This window comes from Pundamilia nyererei, unplaced genomic scaffold (genome assembly GCF_000239375.1).
Source record: "Pundamilia nyererei isolate P.nyererei 1_Seehausen unplaced genomic scaffold, PunNye1.0 scaffold00138, whole genome shotgun sequence".
In the NCBI taxonomy this organism is placed as follows: Eukaryota; Metazoa; Chordata; class Actinopteri; order Cichliformes; family Cichlidae; genus Pundamilia; species Pundamilia nyererei.
Window position 1 is genome coordinate 301,830 of NW_005187539.1, and position 21,347 is coordinate 323,176.

Genomic DNA, 21,347 nt, shown 5'->3' on the forward strand with positions numbered 1-21,347 from the left:
CGTTCAGGTCTGACGCACTCCTTTAGCCCAATGACAAAGGTGTCAAAACACTTCATCTAGTTTTTCACAAGATTAAAGTGAAATAAATGTTATTGACTGAATGTTCTCTGCAACAAATAATAGACTAATTGATTTTTCTAATCTGTGCTCTTGTGGCTGCGACTTCAGCAGCATAGAACAGACGTGGCAGCAGATTGGGAATTTTCTGCATCACCAACCGAATGCATGCAAATTCCCGACAGTTTGTGCTGCTCAGATTTTACTGCATGGCTTTATTTAGCAGTGTTACTAACGGCAGCCCATCAAGCTCCCTGTAAAATAAAATAAAAACATATCGCACAAAACTATGAGCAGAACCCGCTCTTGACCATGTCACATGCTTAACATAGGTCACCATGGCGACCTAGCCAGGCAAATAAATAAAGCTGTTATCGTGAAATCTCTGGCTTTGGGCTCAGCACACCTTACTACCCCATTAATCTCCAACTAACCCCTCGGGGTATGTTGATCCTGCTTTGTTAGAAAGGCCATCGGTATCAACACAACAGGCAAAGTGACTCCCAGCTAATGGGCTCCTGGAAGACCGACTCATCAACCCACGAGCAGCACTTTGTAGATCCTTTGTCTTTCTCTCCTTTTCTAACCTCTTCCAGGTGCTGCAGCTTCTTGTTGTCGTACTTTGTTTTTGTGGGAAAGAACAGAAAACAAACCAACACTCAGAATTTCTTTGTTTGTCAGCACAAAATCCTGCGCATCTCTACTAAAGTGTTTTTTGATTAAGCATGCTCAGTCCACTCGACGGTTCCTGTTTCAGTAAAATGTCAGCTCTCATAACAGGATCACCCCTTATCCAGCTTTTATTAAAAACCTGTGACAGTGTGCGATGCCATTTAATTTGAAAACTTGATATTTTATTGACAAAAATGGCACGGCTGAAGGCTTTTCTGAGCCAGCGTGCTGGAGGTGGAAGGCAGGCTCACGTTGAACGCTGTTTAGACTTGATTGTAAATGTCAGTTTTAACTTATTTCGAGTGCCCCAGACTGTGGTCTTCAGCATCACAGCAGTTCATATTAGAGTCAGGCAAGCTGACAAACCGCAGAGTAAGAGAAATGCACTGAAAAGAAAACTTTCAAATACTTTCTTGAGATCATTGTTTAACTTTCTGGCATTTTGTAGAAAACTCGATCTCTCTCGCACTCCCAGCGAGTTGAGACAACTGCTAAAGGATTTTTGAGTGTCATATGACACATGATTAGCAGCATGCAATAATGAGCCCTATGGAATCAAAGTGGAGAAGATAAAGGACAGCCGAACTTTTCATCTTACAAAAGAGGCACCAGAAAAGCGCATTCATCACACCCACTGTTTGCTGAGACGAAGCATGGGGGTTACCAGTGTGGGGGAAATGACTTTTTCTGAAACCCATCATTGACTGAGTTAACGGAGAGGAGCTTCTCTGATGAGCACAGAGTAAAGAATGCATCCCACAGGGCTTCGGTGCCTGAATCAGTGATTGATAATCCATGACAAGTGCTGCCATACTGGTGCCATGAGAATACTGATACAGAAGATTAAGCCAGATAACTTTGGTGACCTTTAAACCCTTTTTTTAGACTTTTCTTGGAGGTCAGACACTGTTTGTGTCCCTGTCACATCATGAGTTTTATATTCTGTCTTTAATTCCATTTTTTAGTCATTTTCCTTCTCTGTTAAAACTGTGAGAGTATATTATTAAAGCAGTTATCTCATTTTTGGACATAATCTCGACTATACGAAACACTGCCACTGAATTATTCTCATTATTAGGTCTGCAGAACTGGTTAGTAAGTTGAATAGGTTGAGTTGATGATAACACGGCTCAACAATATTGGACACACTCTCATCTCAGCTGTGGCAAATGCCAAAACTGTTTCAATTAGCAGCTGATTTCTGACACCTGTTTGATGCCCCATTGAAGTCTCTTGCCTCACAGCCTTAGCAATGCTGTCAGTTTTCTGCTTATATGCATTTTATTTACTACAGTTAAGTTTATCCCAGTTTAGAGTTTGAGTATGTTGCAGACACCACAGCACATCATCTGCCTCTGTCTCACCCACTCTGCTTGTTCTCCATCGCTGTAGCTCCATGACCCTTCCTTGCTCCATAATTAATGTCCTTTGCCCAACATACTTGCTCTCCCTGCTCAGTATCTGCTCAGACCATCTCAGCTTTGCCTCTCTAACTTTAAATCCAAACCGCTCGACCTGAGCTGCCCCTCTGATACTCTCATTTCTGAAAATCCTGTCTCTCCTTGTCGTTCAAACTAGAATCTTAGCATCTTCAACTCCAGCTACTTCAGCTCTGCCTCCTGGCAGCAGAGCAGCGCATTTTACAAAGGAAGATAAAACTGGAATATTAGAAAAATATAAGGAGCTTAAACACAGGATACAGACTGGAAGTAGCACAGCGGCTGTAGAGAGAACAGCGGTGTGAGCGTGTGAGAGGAAAAGCACTGCACATTTAGTTTATTTAGCCTATTGCTGTATGAATGTGTGAGACCTTTAAACAGTTTGGTCAGTGATACTGGAAGAGCTCTATTAGCTTAATAACATTTACCCCATTCTAAGCCACAAAAGAAATCCAGCATAAATGCAGAATGTGGAAGTTATCAATATCACAACTGTATCATTAAACTTTGGGAGAATCTGATGAATTAATATTGAATATTTCATTATATAATTAGACTTTAGTCAATGTGCAAATTCAGGAGGTGCAAATAGATGTCCGGCTTTAGGATCACGCTCATGCTTATCCAACAAAAAATAGTTCCCAGCCAACAGAGGAAAAAATATCAAGGAATAAATTTTTACTTTTTTTCATCTGGGAAAAAAAACGTCCACTATCCATGCAGAGCTCTGAGAATTGATGCTATTTTCTGGAGAACTGATAGTCAATAGGTCATGATTTCATATCTATTGATCACTAATCTGGAATGTGACTTGGGGCTGGAACCCCCTTCTATTACAGGAAATCCCACGTTAACCCTGAAGTTACCTGGAGAAGATAAAATCCTGTTTCATAATAAAGGCCTCTGGTCTCACAACCAACCTGTAAACAAAAACAGAAACTTAAGCAGGAAAAAGTAAATTTAATATGTTCAGTGAGCAAATACAAAGAGTTTCTGATGTGGTATGCAGGACCTATTTTAATTATCCAGCAGTTGAATAAAATGTTTGAACGTTGTAAAATGTGGGTCCAAGCAGATCGAGCAGGATTGGTAGTTTGTCTAATTTACAAACAGCAAAACTTGTCTTGATTTTAGCAGTTTAATTTAGATTTACGCTCCTGTCCTGGAAACTATTTGCTCTAACTTTAGATCACGTTCAATAACCAAAAGCCATCTTGTTTTTTTAAAATGAAAGAATATTACATTCTTGTATCGCTGTGAAAACGTAACATACTAGGAATTGTATCCTGCCTGGTTTAGAGTATACGTTTACTTTGTGTGACAGCTTTGCAGAGATGTCTTGATTGTACCGTTCCCTTGCTCTCTCTATCCTGTGCACATATAAGGCTGTATTAACTGTCTTTTCCCCTGTCTCCACCAGATAAAATTGATTTTGGGGAAGGAGCGCCAGTGTCACCCTCTGACCACACAGATCATACCTGCTCACCTGGCGGCAGTGGCAGCAGCTGCCGCAGCCATCAGCAACTCTTTCACGCACCGCACGAACAGCGCCACTAATCACACCCCGACCCCTGCGCTCTTTCAGACACAAACCCTGCCTGCTGCACTGCTCCGCCCAGCCCCCGGGCCTGTCAGGACCTCCCATCCACAAGTCCTATTTGCCCCTTATTGACCCGTTCGACCCAGCTGGAGCTACTCTGCCTCTGCTCAAGGAACTGACCATACGGGTCACCCAGACCAGACCAGGAGTGCTTTCGGCAAACGTACTCCTTCTATGCATCCAGAATACTGAACATCATCGTGTCATTATCGGACCTGTACTGTTTCTCACCTCTCCTCATGTGGATTAACCTCCATTCAGAGCATCGGGTGCTTTCTCATGCTGGATTTATTTCTCTAATCTCACTGGACTTTACATGCTTTCTGTGCCATCCTGCTGCCCATGGCTCATGCCTAGACCCCGGACTTGAACCTACATTGTACCGCAATAATATATAAGACTAACCCCGTGAACTATGCAGTGTCATTATTTCATGAAGCGAGGCGCCGTTTGAGCTAAAATATGGTGGGGATATGCTTTCTGTAAAGATGCAGCGTGGCACTTAGATCACTGCTTTGGTGGAGGATTACTGTCACTCATAATTTAAAAGGTTGTTTCAAATTGTAGGAGTGAGCAAAGCCCTCCTCTGTTCCTGTATGCACTTTAAGCCCCTCCTCCGTTGATGTCTACATTAGATGGTTAGACTATGTTAGATGGTTAGTATATGTTGTACTGTGTGTGTTTTGTATCCGTTCTTGCATAAGTGTGTGTGTGTGTGTGTGTGTGTGTGCGCGCGCACGCATGTGTGTGTGTGTGTGTGTGTGTGTGTGAGAGAGAGAGAGAGAGAAAGCTTTCCATCCACCATAAGCCATCCCAGTCGATATCCAGCACACGTTGTCACTGACCATGTCTCGGGCCAGAGGGACCACAAAGGCTTGTCTGTGTTAACTGTCAATGTGTAAAAGGTGAACAGTTTAAAATAAAAGAGCCCTAATTTGTTAATGCTGGTGGCCATGACCAATTCATTGGATAAAATCACAGTTACAGTCATAGTATTCATATGAGCTTACAACATTGAGTCACATCAGCAAGTTCTGAATAATTCTTAACAATATTTGATCAACCAGTGTACAGCTGTGTAATTTCAATAATATTCATCCAGTTTTCAAACATTTCTAAAGAACACCACTAAAGTGAAAAGAAGATTATTTCCATGTGCAATAATTTATATGTGCTGCTATGGCTCTGTTCTGAGACCTTCCAGGCCTTCCACACGCATACGAGCATAATGGGATTCTCACATGGAAAGTGTCACGAGCATTTAATTCATTTTTAATAAAAAGCAGGCGGGTGAGATGGGTGGTGCTAGAGCCAGCGGGCGTGGTCCTGAAAGAGACTTGCTGTGTCGAGAACACGCCCACCCACGTTGAAGATCAAGAATATTGGATATTCGAGTTGGAGATCATGCTAAACTTCAAGGTGACAAAATGGGGAAAATGTAATTCTGGCTCTGGCAGTACAGCCACTGCCGTACAGTGCACATATTAAAATTTACAGGGACATAAAGAGGTTATTTATGATGGTGTTGGAGAAACCTGAAAAACAGCGAACAGTTTTCAAGGAACAAAGTAGGAAATGCAACTATTTCATGTTGTCAAACTCAACAGCGATGCTAAGTTGGTTCCATCTTGCAGCTGACTGATGCTTGCGAGATAAATGGTGTCAAGCAGTCTGGCTGCAGTGGAATTCTATGTGAAAAGTGTGCGAGGCTTGGAGAGCATAGAAGATCCAAACACATCATGAAGAAGATGAGCAGGATTGCAAAGTGACTTTCAGATGCCGCAGCAACTGTAGGCCCGGTAAAACAGCTTAAATAGTATGCTTTGAATTAAATTTACCAACAAAAAATATTCTACCTGAGCCTTGAGCTGATGTGGGTTGGAAATAAATGTCATCACCTATCTGTTGGGATTTTGGGCTAAGCTTCACGTGGCTTTTTAAAACGAATTCTACGCTTTATTTTAATCTATTCTGAGCAAAAGTCAAGTTCAGAACACACGATCTAGAGACAGCAAAAATTAGTAAATGGAAATCCCAAATCACTGTACCTAAAAAAACAAACACCACATATATACTCTGTTGCAATGAAGGATATTCACTCTATTATTGTTTAGTTTTTGCAAGGTTTGGATACACAGAGCGACAGTAGTGCACATGCATACACAGTCAGAATACAAAAATCAAACTGAAAACATAGAATTGAAATTCATCGCAGAGCACCATCCCCACAAAAAACAAATAAGTTTCTGAAGAATGTTTGCTCATCTTATTTGTATCATAGAGTGTTACTGCAGACACATATCTATAATCCTGAGGGTAAATATGCTACCGGCACATTTGCATTCTGCTGAAATATCAGAAATATAATGTTGCTTTTTTTCCAGGGTTAGCGAGCACAGTTGATTTATTTTTAAGTGACATGAAACTTATTAATTCAGTGCAAAAATTTGCCCAAACAGGCTGCTATGGTGTGACTGACAGATGATTAATTGGACTAGTAATACAGCAAAGCTCATGATCTTGATAATTAGCTGAATGTAGTTATGTAAAGTCCAGCCAGTCAGGCACAGAGTCATTTCTTGTCATTTAAAATGGAAAACTTTGAAACTGTAGTCCAGATAAAATGCTAATGAAACATTGGTGAGTTTAGGACGTGTTAAGCAAAGTATCCACTTTGCAATTTCTTGGTTAGTCCAGAGGTGCCCAAGGATCTTGGTGATGCTGTTGGCTGCGATCATACTGTGAATGAGGGTAAAAATGATCACTGTCTGGAGTTAAAGGGAGCAATTAATGAATTAATAACAAATAAATCAAATCAGGCAGTTTAATACATAACGATACAAACTGAGTTCCTTTTGCATGTGCTTCTACCCACACGTCCTTCTAAGTGATCTCATAGAGCTCATCTCATGGTCCCACCTGCAAGCTATACACACATCTGGTTTTTTCCTCTCATGCCTGATCTGTGTCCATTCAGTTGTCAATAAAGTTGTGCTCACTTCAGCATCTAGGTAGGGCACAGAAGCAAAAGCACAAAGTAATTTAACACGCAACTTTTCTCTCCGTAAGTATCGCCAAGCATATATTGCACAGCTCTGCATATGTTTTGCTAAAATGATCTGGTTATTTCACACATACACAGCAAACTGAATGATAATAATTTCATGCTATGTGAGAATAAGCCGTGTTCAGACACATATGTATGTGTTCTATGCACTGTGAAAAATCACACTCAGGGATCAAACCACAAACCGTCCAATTAGCACACAACCTGCTCGACCGTCTGAGCCATCACAGCCTGGTGTCGCTCATACCGGGTTAGTTCAAGGGCGGCAGACGTCAGTTTGAATTTAAACTGATGATGCTCACAAGAAGTACTTGCCAATCGGAAAGTAGCCACGATAGCTCATGCAACATCTGCTTATATATCGTGAAATGTATTTGGCTAAATCCACAAAGAGAACTAAACCTCAGAGCCAGCAGCCAATCTATGGGATCAGCACAGGTCAGCTGACTACAGCCTGTTCAGAGTCTGGGTGAATTGGAGCTCACAAGTTTGGTAGTTTTGAGATGACTCATTTTTTTCCTCACTGAAAACTGAACCGCTACCAGGATCTTATGGTTCCTCCACCTGCCAGAGCCCATTTTGAGCCCATGTCAGTAATAATCGTCAGAACAAAAAACACAAAAAAACAACAAAAAAAAGAGAGGATGAAAAAAAAAAAAAAAAGTTGAGTTGTAGCAGCAGGAGCTATGTTCGTATGATGTCATCGTAGTCTAGCATTCAGTAGAAATGATCATTGTACAGCCTACATGTACAAGTTTATTAGACCTATGCCACACAGAGCTCGCAGTAAACTAAACAAAATTCTGAAGTCTTACTGTGTGTAGACACCTTAAGGGACTATTGTCAGCCATGAATAATTAGACATTTGGTACTCTCTAACCATTAGTGGCAGCAGGGCGGCAAATGTGGGAATGAGTCAAAATAAACTCGAGTGTGCGTGCTTATGGTAATGAAGGAATATGTCAGCCAGTGCAATGCTGTGGCTTACTGAGCTAAATCTCTCCGTTTGGACAAGACTTCTCCATCTTTATTCTCTAAGACGTTCTTAAAAGCCACAGTAACTGGCCATTAACATTTTTCTGCCAACATTAATCCGGTTCTGTCAAAATAAACAAGACAAATACATTTTACAGCGTGATAAAAACGAATGCATCCTTTAATAAAAACTCATATACGTGGCAGACAAGCATTAACAAGTGAGCGTGCAGAATTCACAGACAGCGTGGCATGCATGCACACACACCATAAATACACCAATGAGGTCTGACATCTCAAAGCCCCGATGGCTTTCTTCCATCCAAGAAACAAAATCACTGGCCAAAGCAGGGCTGAGAGCTTTAACATTTTGGAGAGACTGCAACTCACGACAACACCATAACTCTTGCACTAGGTATTAAAGTCAGTTGTTCAGTGTGTGAACTTTTCCATAGAACCATAAGCTCATTCGTTCACCCCTCGTTTGTAGCACATCTAGCCCCAAACTCCCTGACGCATGAAAACTGGCTCTCTACCCAGACGAGGGAGCTTCTTTTCACCAAAGCTCTGCTCGCCCTCCAAAACCAATACAGCAGGCCGCCTGAGGACCAGGCCGCTGCTCTGTGAGTTGAATCTCTGGCCACCGTCTCGCTTGCATTTAATCTCACTGGAGCGATGATCACAAACATCTGTAAGTGGGATGCTCAGCTTTTCTATCTGCTGTTCAAGAGAGCTATCAGCAGAAAACAGCGCCTGGCTCCTTCTCTGTCAGCGGGGAAAATGCTGCGAACAGCTGGACGCCCAACCAAGCGAGCACTGGAATGTAGATTAGGTCTGAGTGCGACTCAGAAAAGAGAAAATCTGCTCTAGCTGATGACCAGATTGAAACCAAGTGAACCTTATCTAAGGCTTGTTTCAAGACAATGGATTCAATAATGAGCAACAAACAGTGACATGAAATGAATTTTTAATAATTCACTGCACACTCTATAATTAGCATGAAAATGGTAAAACAACATCCTCGGTATTTGTTTTTATCTAAGCTCTCGGCATCTATTTATTTTCATTTCTCATCAGGCTGAGGAAGTGAACCCAGCAACGGGATTGTTTTTATTTGTTGTTCAATGTCAGAAAGGAAAATGAGGACTAAGTAATCAACCAGTTTCTCCAGTTTTCTTACCTTTAAACTTTCTATAAAATATTATCTTTAATAAAACAATACATTACCAATAATTCCATTTTTACCAAACATTACATTTAATGTATCCCAAATGATCCTTTCTACACTAATTATTGCAGGAGACGTGTTTTATGTACTTTTGCACTTAATTTATAGTCGGCAAATTTAAACAGACCAAATTATTGAAAATAAAAGAAGCCACAAGATCAGCAACCACTTTGTTGGGTACACCTTAGGTACATGCCTTCAGAACTGCCTCAATTCTTCATGGTGTTTTTCAGCAACGAGGTGCTGGAGACATTCCTCAGAGATTTAAATCCATGTTCAAGAAACCCGTTTGATGATCTGAGCTCTGTGACACGGTGCATTATCCTGCTGAAAGCAACCATCAGAAGATGGGTGCACTGTGGTCATAAAGGGATCTGCATGGTTACCAAGCCATCGTGGCATTAAACAACGCTCAGCTAGAAATAAGGAGCCCAAAGTGTGCCATTCTTGGGATGGGTCCATACTTTAATGGTATTTGTCCAAACTCTGAATGTTTCAGTGGAAAAGGTCAAAGTCTTACATTGTCCAACTTTGATGAATCTGTGTGAACTGTAGCATCAGTTTGCTGTTCTTAGCTGACAGGAGCAGCACCTGGTGTGGTCTTTTGTAGCTCATCTGCCTCAAGATTCACCGTGTTGTACATTCAGAGATGCTGTTCTGCATACCTTGACTATAAAAAGTGGTTCCTTGAGTTTCTATTGCCTTCCTATCAGCTCGACACAGTCTGGCCATTCTCCTCTGACCTCTGGCATCAATAAGGCATTTTTACCCAGAGAACTGCTGCTCACTGGATATTTTCTCCATTTCGGACCTTTCTCTGCAAACCCCAGTAATGGCTGTGTGGGAAAATCCCAGCAGTTCAGCACTTTCTGAAATGCTCAGACCAGCCCATCTGGCACCATCAGTCATGCCACATTCTAAGTCACTTAAATCACTTTTCTTCCCCATTCTGATTCTCAGTTTGAATTTCATCCTGCATGTTTACATGCACTGCGTTACTAGATTAACAGATATTTAAGTAAATAAGCAGATGAACAAATGTACCTAATAAAGTGGCAGGTGACCCAACTTGTATTTTGAGCCTAAAGCCAGTTTTGAATGTCACAAAGTCTCTCTATTAACCTAGTCTAATCATCAGTGTAACCCATGCTGAACACCTAACCTGCTGTTTGAGTTTAAAATCAGCACCAGCGTTTCATTAATACTCGTCCTGTTAATATGCTTTAAGAGTGGCCCCTATATAGAGTGGGATAGATTGTTAGCAGCTGCACTAACTTATGAGAAAACCAGCTGAGCCACAGATAACACACTGGTTCTAGTCCTGGCCAACATTCAGGAGAACACCTGACTTTAAGGGGAAACAGTTGCCTTGATACTGGAAAGCAGAACAGTTCACGTCACTGTCCCACTTCCAAAAAGAACAAAACGCACAGTCCAAGGCAAGGATCAGCTATGCAACAGGTCAGCTATGTTCTATAACACGCTGACACATGCAACAGGGAACAGCAGTTGTTTTCCCAGACCCCATTCGGAGTAGGCCGCCAATCCCACCTTTAGGCGGCAGCATGGGCCCTGGCCTGTGCAGAAAGACAGGGAAATGTAGCAGCAGTGTTTGAAGTGTGAAATATAAGTAGAGTAAAGTATAAGTACAATTAAATGCACATGCCTTCAATTAATTACCCCTTTGGGATAAATAAAGTATTTCTGATTCTGATTCAACCCAACCAATCACAGCCATATTAGTGCCAATGTCCCACAGCAAACACATGGGAGTCAACTGCAGGTGATACCAGTCTGCCATGTTACACACAGATTGGTGACTTCAGCACAACAGCACAAACGGTTGCTGCAGGAATTCACATGTGTTGAGTAACTATGCAGAAAATGCATGTATTGTTTAGATTTCTATGCTTCATCCTGATAACAATACAACGCTTTTACTGCAGCAAACAGAACAGGAGGCAGAAAATTGATTTCACTTTAATTTTACTTTATTTTCTGGGTGCTCTTCACTTTGGGACAATGCCAGACTTAAATGAGCTTCTGGAGTAACATATTCAAATGTATCAAGTTTAAAGTCACAGAGCTTTTAACGTGGCAGCTTTAGAACAGCAGCACTGAACATGCACTCAGGGGGGAAGTATGAATAAATATTGCTTTCTTGCCTTATTTGTGACATGTTATTATTGTTTTGGATTTTTCATAGTGTGACGTGTTCCTCTCAGCTGAAGCACAGGGCGCACTGTGCGTCGCTACGTGTGACCGCAAACAGAGCCTGGAACAGACAGCCTGGGTTAGCAACGACCACAAACTATGATATCCATTACTTCTGATTTTAGGTTGTATTAAGCCAGCTAACACAAGGAAACCCTGCCTGTGAACTTGCCCCTCAGGGCTTGTGCTGCACAGTCTGAGCTTTGTTTGGAGCATTAACAATGAGGACATCTTTTTTCTCTTCTACACACAAAAATGTCAAGAAAAAAAAATGCTACAAAAACAGCAAAGTGAATGGGATTAAATTTAAGCAACACTGCAATAAGTCACCAAATAGAAAGAAACACAAACTGTTATATTCCTCTGAGCTGCTGCTGCCGATTTTTGTGTGTCAGTTCACTACTGGGGAGAAATAAAATGGTAATTTGCTCTGATTATCTGACTGTAATAATATCAATCCATCCATCCATCTTCATCCGTTTTATCCGGGGCCGGGTCGCGGGGGCAGCAGCCTAAGCAGAGAGCCCCAGACCTCCCGCTCCCCTGCCACCTCCTCCAGCTTATCCGGGGGAACACCAAGGCGTTCCCAGACCAGCCGAGAGATATAATCTCTCCAGCGTGTCCTGGGTCTGCCCCGGGGCCTCCTCCCGGTGGGACATGCCAGGAACACCAACCCCAGGAGGCACCCAGCAGGCATCCTTGTCAGATGCCCGAACCACCTCAGCTGTAATAATAGTTTTTAAAAATATGACTGGTATTTAGTTGAGGTAAATATACTTTTCACTTTTTGTTGATGCAGAAATTAACAGCCATAAGGTGCTGGTAACAGAAACAAGAATGGTTAGAACATTTATAGCTTAAAAACCTGGAAAGACTGAACTGGCACAGAAAAATCTGCTTTGTTTCATTAGTTTTTAATGGGCAAAACCTGTATGTCATTATCATCAGGCCTGATGAAGCTGTAGGCAAAACACACAGCTCATTATGATTCAACAATATAAAAAGGATTCTTTTCCAGCAAGGCTGTTGTCATGGCTCTTGAGTCATAATGATGTGACATTTTCAGCTCCTGTGATTAAAAAAAGAGTGCTATCCTTGATAGATTTGACATTTCCTTATTCACAGTGTCATACAAAGAGAACAATGGAGTTAAAGAATCAGCTCATCGACTTGGTTATCTGCTTATGACTGAATTACAGCAAGTACTGACTGCTCAGCCTATAAAAAATAATAACCACACAGTTATTTATGGCTGTTGCCAAATTTACAAGCCCGCAGTAACTTTTAGAAGTTTGTAGACATCTGGTTTTTAAATACTGGGCAACAGATAACTTGTCCAGTTATCTGTTGCCCAGTATTTTTACACACAAATCTTAGCAGAAAGAGATGTTTTAAAGACAACCTAAATGCGGCACACAAGGAGACAGATAAGCCAGCAGCAGGCACTGAAGTTGATCTCACTACTGTGTTTGTCCCTTTTGGAGAATTTTAATGCAAATATCTGATGAATAACATTTTTACAGTAACTTTGATGTTAATTGTACCAACAGCCAATCATCGTTCAAAGTGGTGATGGTCATAGCAACAAAGCCGAGGCTTTAAATCAGGGGTGGGGAACTTCAGGCCTCAAGCCCCGGTGTCCTGCAGGTTTTAGATCTCACTCTGGGTCAACACACCTGAATCAAATGATTAGTTCATTACCAGGCCTCTGGAGAACTACAAGACATGTTGAGGAGGTAATTTAGCCATTTTCATCAGCTGTGTTGGATCAAGGCCACCTCTAAAACCTGCAGGACACCGACCCTCAAGGCTTGGAGTTTCCCCACCCCTGCTTTAAATGGTCTTTTCACAAACCAGTGGCTGTTGTCATGTTAGCTATGTCCATCCTCTATATACAGAATAGGTTCATATAGCTGGCAAACAAAAATCAAGGACTATTTATACACGAGGAAACGATTAGGGTGGAGCAGAAAACAAAGGAAAGAAAACAACCAAAGACGTGCACATAAAGGGATTCACAAAATAAAATGGAAAATGTCATGGCACAAAAACAGCAGGAATACAGAAGGGGCAGGAAATGCAATAAAACACAAAGTTAATAATAAATATAAGTTAATAATGAGAAAGGAAAGTGTTAAACTGAATCGCATCAGTGGTACTAATCACAGTGAAATTTCAAACTAAACATTCAGTGTTTTTGGAATTGTTAAACTGATGATTTCATCTTCAGCTGCATGTGGTCTTCAGCTCTTATTTCAATTCTCTCTACAGGGAAGTGATTTATAGCCAGGCTACCTGCTTGGCACAGTTGGAGTGCGCTCGCTGGCCAGGTTACGCTGTCAGATTCATCACTTTGTGTTTTCCTGTCACTCCGACACGAAAGAAGTTCATTACTTTTCATTAGTTGTATCGAATTGTTTTTCATTTTTCATTTGCAGCCGGTCGAGAGGAGAACCCCTAAAGGCCACAGCACTCAGGATGTTGTAACACATACTCAACATGAGCTGCGCTGACAATCCCTCGAGGACTCCAGGCAGGGCCAGGGAGGTCCGGGCAGCCCATTTCCATGTCCTTGTAAGAGCTTTGAGTCAACATTGTGATAAATGCCTCAATTAACATTCAAGTCCATTAAGGCTTTGACATTTTTACTTCATCTGGACATTCACGGTTTACAAAGACACTCGCTCCCGGCCAGCGATCCTCTTGAAACACAGTCCTGCTTGTGAATCTGAAATAACACCTGCATTAAAAGCGCCCTGGTTTTAGTGTCCTGTGTGTTTTTGATGAGTGCTTTTAGGCTCCAGTAACAAAAGATAAAGATTTAACAAGAGGGGAAGTGTGCAGAGGAGTCGCTGAAAGGTTTGCTCTCAGAGCACCTTTGCAGTTTTTTCAAGAGACTCACTAAAGCTCAAAATAGGCTCAGTGCAAACGGTAGGTGACTTAATATACGCACACTCAAACTGTACAAACACAGAAATGCACAACACATGCACATACACACACACACTAACCATGTACCCATCCATATCCACCCACACACAGTCACACTGGAATGATTTTTAATAGCAGCACCTGCAGTATTCAATGGTAGATTTGCAATAAGAACATCCTATATACATTCATTTTGAGTTGGGTTCACCAACCTTCCATGAAAACAAATTCCCATGGTACCAAGAAGCTAATTTAGGCCACTGCTGTCAAAGTTTTTTTGGCGTAGAACTTGTAAAATGGAGCAGTGTCATGTACAGATCACCACGCCTATAGGATAAGAAAAGTTTATTACACTCGTACATATTTAATCAAATCAGGCACAACCTTTGGTGATATTGGGTTAATACTATCCCAATAGCCTTTCTGGTGTTTGCTATTTACTGCAAAAGGACAATAAACCTGTGATATGCACAAATTCTGCAGTGCAAACACAGCTACAAACTGACTTTATAATATCAATATAAAATAACTCACTGTACTATAGAGCAGCATTAGCTGTTAACTTCTGTTTATGTCTTTGTCGCACAATAATAACATGAGTGGTTAGCCTGAACATAATGACAGAGTTTGTTGCTTCTTTATGTTTACGGTTTTAGGTAATTTTGGAATATTTCGAACTGTTTTCATCCCTGCATTTGAAATGGTGTACATTTAAGTATATGGCTGTGCCAAAGCCTGTGTGCTGTTATGAGTAAAGGGCCTGCATACACTGTACTTGCTGCACCACTTTGCCAATATATTCAATACAAAACATTTTTCATGCCATTAAAAAAAAAAGTCCTGGAAATGTCCTTGGAGAGGAGAGCCTCCAAGCTGTCAATGAGCAGCGTAGTTGCTGTTTTTGTGTGGTCAGGGGCTTTCCAACCTCTCCATCACTGACAAAGCCTCAGTTTTACTCTATAAACAGAGAAGTGTTTACATTTGTTTCTAGGGCTGGAAGTTGTATCACTGATTGCTTTAAATAGGCTGCGTTAATGATGCTTGAGTTCATTTGAATGACCCACTGACAGGGTTTGCTCAACTTTGTAAAAGGAAAACTTAATAATTCATGACCAGAAGCAATCAGCTTAAAAACTAATGAGATATTTACAATCTTTTGGCTTCTCGTGACTTCGACCGCTCAAACACAAAGCACAACATAAATGTTTATGTGAAAAATATAAATTTAGAAAGAAGCAGAAGTCAGCAGTGCATACTTGTATTTTTCATCAGTCACAATCAGTCAGATTACAAATGTTTATGATCACAGATTACACATTTTGACCCAAAATTATATATTTTTTAACCCTATCAACACCATTGTAAAACAATTGTATCAATTTGCTCTCAGGAATGTGTAAATGTTTTGTTTTTGTTTTGTTTAGTATAAATTAAAATGAACTTAAATGTGTTTTGGTCAAAGTAACCAAACTGAAAAACAGACCCGACTTGCAGATTAAATTTAATAACATAAAGGTTCTGAAGTGTCTCCCTGTTGGATATTACCTTCCATCTGGCTCTTGAAAAATCTCTGCTGACAACGCAGCTACATGAACACTACGAGTGCAATCAAAAAAGTTTCAAGGCCTAGTCTGACAGCTATGTTATCACAGTGCTCATGAATATAGACAGCATTGCCTGCTCTCGTAACTGTGAGTGACACGTGTAACCACGTTCCTCCCTTTGACTCTGGTGGTGTTTGCAGCCCACGAACTGTAGATTCATAATAGCACAGAATCAACCAATGATGGCCGCATAGCACATATGAGACCTTTTCCACACGGCAGTGTGAAGAAAGCTTTGTGCTCTTCTGTGAATCAATGTTGAAGGTGCCTAAAAGAGCTGCATAGACCCTGCTGAGGGCAGTGAATGACAAGTCCTCTAACAGCTCCAAATGCTGCTTTTGAATTCTTCCTGACTTTGAATGGAAGTTCTTAGTGATGACTTTACAATGGCATCCAGCTGGAAAAGGAACGAAATAAAACTGAGAAGCATATGATCTTTACAAAATGGAAAATGAATGAGCCAGCTCCCCCAGAGCTAATGCATCCGTGTGAGGAAAAACATAAGATTTTATTTCTAAGCTGCTCTGGTTACTGAGAAAAATCTAAAGACAGGGCACCGATGATAGGTTTGTAGCTTGAACCTATTCGCTGGAACGTTGAAGACAATATAATTACACAGCAAAAGCATTGAACACCAAGTAGGCAAAGTTCTTCGTGTTACTCATGCATGAGGGAGACCTGCCTGGAGCCAAGTGTCGTCCCACCACTTGACCTCCATCAGACTCTCGGACACTCCCCTGTAACACTGCTCTTTTATTGGGGTTACATGAATATGCATAGGTTCATTAACATATGACGTCTTACATAGGTATACATGTGAACAAAGAACACTCTGTGTGTGTGTGGGGGGGGGGGGGTCAGAGTGTGACCCCATAAATGACTTCCCTAAACCTGCTGGTCTGGAAGTCCAACAGTTCATCTAAACAAAAGGCACTTAGCCTAAAACAGATACAGCCACGTTTATCCTGCCATAAAACAATAAAACAAGGTAGACCTCTTCTCATGCTCCCAGGATGTAGGTGTGCATTCCAGTGTGGAATACACACCAAGCCTTTGCAGCCTGTTAAAGATCACACATCCTATCACTACACAGTTGATTATACACCTCGAAGCATATATGGTTAAATATTTCTAAGCATAAATGACAATCAACAATACAAAACCTAACAACCGATTCCCCCAATCGAACGTTATGACAGGGAAATGTTCTACCCGTTGATGCCTAACTTGAATGACTCCGCTGAGAAATCTCAACTTGGAGTCATCGAATTTTAACAGAAAGAACAGGATATAATGTGGAGCTGAAAAATAGTGACCAGGAAAGAGGCTTTAATAAAACTCGAACCTGAGCTGAAATTGAGGGAATTGTAGGATCCAGAGGTTGTTGATCAATTCAGACCCTCAGAATTTATCATTACTGAGGGTGAACCAAAGGCATACAGAAACCCAGTGCAAGAACTTAAAACTGATGGTTGTTTGATTTTTTTGTGACTATTAAAAAAACATGACTGGACCATCTAAAGAAACTTTATTTATTCATGAAATGTTACCTTGGATTTCATTTCACATGTATGTCAGGTATGGTAACTTTGTAGCTAATGAGAGTGGACCCAAGTAGTCCAGATGAGGTCCCTCAGTAGGGAGTGCCACACAATACAATGTAACCAAAGCTGGTGATTGGAACACCCTTACTGATTGGGCTTTGCGATTGGCTTCAATCAGGACAATTATGAAGCTGTGGTGGAGAGGAGGTCATTAAACAAACTGTTATCCCCTGACTGGACAAGCAGATGATCATCTTCTCTAACAGGCAACTTCAGCTCCACTGCTACAACACAGTAATGTAACCCAATATTGTGCTAAAATCAGTAATCACATCACGGTTACAAGGCTAGATTATTACCTGTGTTGCAAAGTTTACTTAATTATCTGCAGGATGGGTGGATAGAAACAAAAATCCGTGCACATACAATCAGCTCACTGGGAGGAGGAACAATCTACAACTTTCGAAGACTTGAGGCATTAGTTTTGTTTTTACTGGACGTCACCACATTAAAGTAACTACATACAGTATATATATACACAGTGGAACCCCGACTTACAAAATTAATTCGTTCCAGAGGGTCTTTCGTAAGTCAAAATTTTCATAAGTCGAAGCACCTTTTTCCATCGCCTTTTGAGTGAGGCGATGCTGGCTGAAGACGAAGTTCTTGGTGGAGGAGGAGGTGGCAGAGGTGGTGGAGGCTGAAGAAAGCATACGTATGCATACATACATACGCGTACATGTACATAACATTACGGAATTTAATTCTAAACATTAAAACTAAAATTGACATTTACGTTAATGCACGATAGGCTACTTGCTAACTGCAACAACAATATGTCTTTCACGTGGAACAGTGAAACGCAAGTACGAAAGCCAAGGGGTTATCACATGATTCAGAAGGCATTCTGGGCATTCTGGGCTCAGCCAATCAGAGCCAGCGGATTTCATTACACAGGCATATTGCCATTAAGTGCCTTTGTAGCTTGAATTTTTCGTTAAATGGGGTCTTCGTAAGCCGGTGTTCCACTGTACAAAGTTAGCAAAGAACCCAGAGTGATGTTAAAGCTCACTGTATGTTGAACCCTGCTAAACAGCCAGAACCTGATCTTCAGCAGGAAACAGTGATCTGGAGTCAGTGTTGTTATCATGGATTGGACACAGGTAGGACTCACACACAGCGCTCTGAATCATAGTGTAGTGTGTTTATTTACAGCGAATAACAAAAGTTTCCAAATGATCAGAGCAGCTGTGACACTCCCAGACTCGCCTGTGGCTCTCCACAGTTTTCAAAATCTCAAGTAACAGGTACGGATCTCTCTCACAGGGAAGCGGAAACATAAACTCAAGCCAGGTTGCACTAACTGTTGCGAGACAAGGATCCAGTGAGGACTGAAGATCTGCCATTCCCACATTTAGAAGAGGGGTTTATATTGCTAACTAAAAATTAACAATATATTTTAGGCTGTGTAACACATCTAATGCTAAAGTCATGTCACATGTAGTGAATTGATGTCTCCAGGGATTATTTAATGAATGCAATGCATAAATTTTCTAAAAAGTAAGAATATGTAATATTTTGGAGTAACAACACCAGACCAATCCCCAGCTTCATTCGTTAAACGGACAGGTTCACAATTTTACTCTCTATAGGTAAATACACAAGCACTTCTAAAGCACTTTTCTACCCAAGCATATTCTACCTTAATTATCCACACACAGACACACTCTAATGGATGCAGCTTGGATATTTCAGTATCATGCCAGAGGACACATGTGGACTGGAGGAGAAAGTGCTCAAAATTCGGTTATTTTATTAGACTTAGCACCAGCAGTAGGACGCAGTAAGATGGTGTATGTGCACCGTCAGTTTAAAAAAACACGTTGCTCACTAAGCTTGTTAGCGGCAGCTTCGCAAACCAACCTTTCATCTAAATATGGATATTCTGGATCACGGACACAATCACAAGCAGTAGGAAAAATATCAAATGAAACTGTTTTAAAACGAAGGAATTTAGTAAATGAAGTGTTTATAGTTGGAGTTATCTGTGGTACGCTGCATTTATGGCGTGAGTACTCAAAGTAAATGATCACAAATGAGTGAAAGTCAAGCCTATCACTTTTAGTCCTTCATGGCTTTCAGTGTTGAACATAAAGAGTTATTATTCGACATGATTCAATGATTTATTGAATCCACAATTCCATTGCACATGTACAATGACAATAAAATGCTATTTTATTCCATTCAACATGAAGCAGTCATCATTTCTGGGATGCCTGAGCATTCAGTATCAAGTACTGCAGAGGTTATTTGGTAACCATTAACGTGCATTACTGAGTGACCTAAGCCCCTCAGTAATATCCCTGCCTATATGATGTGCACATCAATTATCAAGCAATTAATAATTGGCTCAAACAGATGTCAGTCAAGCGAGACGAATACTTTGACCCTGATGAATAACACAGAGCTATAAACACACGGCGAGTGTGTCTGACCGTCCGACCATGAGCAGTCGTGTATGAACACATTTGCGAGGTGCTATAAATTTCAAGGACAGGAAACTAGTAAAAGGAGAGATTTCATGACAATGACTGACTCATACATCAGCCTGTAGGATGGGTATAGATACTTACACTGCTCCATTTCACCTCAAGGAACCAAATAAGTACCCAGGTAGAAGACATTAGCAGATTTAATTTAGCCCATATGGAGGGAAAGTATCTGTTAAGGAGCTGGGAATACTTGATGAAAGATCTACTGGTACTATGCAAGGTGGCAGTGGTGGGCGGTGGCGGGGAGATCACAATCTCTTAATACAACCTTCCTGCAGAGTGAAAACAGCTCAGCTTAGAGAGTGATTTTATCTTCTGGTAAGGCTTATGGAGCTTATTTCAGTCAGGTCAGTTGGTGGAGAGATGGACTAAAGCTCTCAGAGTTCAGGCTTTTATTCCTCCTGGACCAACTAGTACTACAGTGAGTGCTCATCTTTCAAATTTGTGGAGTTTTGGATGAAAGTGGACATTAAGTTGTAACAGTTATACAGTTTTACAGAGATACTAGCACCTACTTTACACCAAAACTTTCAGTGTCTCTTAACTTAAAAATTCTGATGAACAAACAAACAAACAGTGCTTTGTTATAATACATCTGTATTAATGATAACTGTGATAATTAAAGAATTTTAATAAACACATGTCAACAATTCTCATCTTCCTAGTTTGTCTGTTTCTCTTTCAGTGGAGACTTTAGTGCACCCTCAGCTTCTCTGCACACTTTCTGGTTGACTAAAGTAAAGAGATTACCACTTTTCTGTTGCTGCAGCAACTTTTCTCACACAGCAGGAGAGACTCATTTCCCACAGCAAACTCACTAAACCTGACTGAGTGACAGAGCTGCAGTTAAGCCTGTTGAAAGAAGCACTGAAGTTGAGTGAACTGTTGAGAACTTAATTGCTAATTTAATAACCCATTTGTGGTCAGCTTGCTGCCTCTACTCTCCGAGCTAAGGTTAGCTGCTCTGTTAAAGAGAGCTACTGTGAGTTGTGTCTGTAATCTCAGGCTTCTGCAGGTTGTAGCTGGTCTGGTTGAATAACCACAGCTCTCCTTAGCTCCAAGGTATGTTGATTTTTTTTTTTATAAGAAAAGTATGTTTTATGTTTTAAAGTATTTAATATGGTTAGCTTTGGTTAGCTAGCCATTTGTTTTTCCTAAGTCCTGTAGATATGTCCTGTATCACTGTAAAAATGGTTGACACCAATAATTACTAAGTTAAAATCTGATATCTTTGGCAGCTTGACTCCATTAAATCTCAAAATAATAGCAGACTGAGTCAGTGTTATTATCATTATTGTGGTGCTGATGTGATCTCCGTCTTGACCAAATCACAGGTCATTGTGCATGGTTGCAATAAGTCATGCCATGTCCATAAAGCGACATAACCTTTGTAACCATATTCCTGCTTCTGTTATGAATGGTAAATGGTAAATGGCCTGCATTTGTATAGCGCTTTTCTAGTCC

The 21,347-nt window shown here is 40.9% G+C and overlaps 1 protein-coding gene across 1 annotated transcript in view; it reads left to right on the top strand.

Annotated features, from left to right (window-relative positions):
* znf385d (zinc finger protein 385D) overlaps positions 1–4,485 on the top strand; it is a 95,923-nt gene extending 91,438 nt beyond the window's left edge. The window contains exon 8 of the mRNA XM_005744016.1: positions 3,589–4,485. Coding sequence (XP_005744073.1) covers positions 3,589–3,840 — 252 coding nt within the window. The 3' untranslated portion in view covers positions 3,841–4,485. The remainder of the gene's footprint in view (positions 1–3,588) is intronic.
* The last annotated feature ends 16,862 nt before the right edge of the window (positions 4,486–21,347 follow it).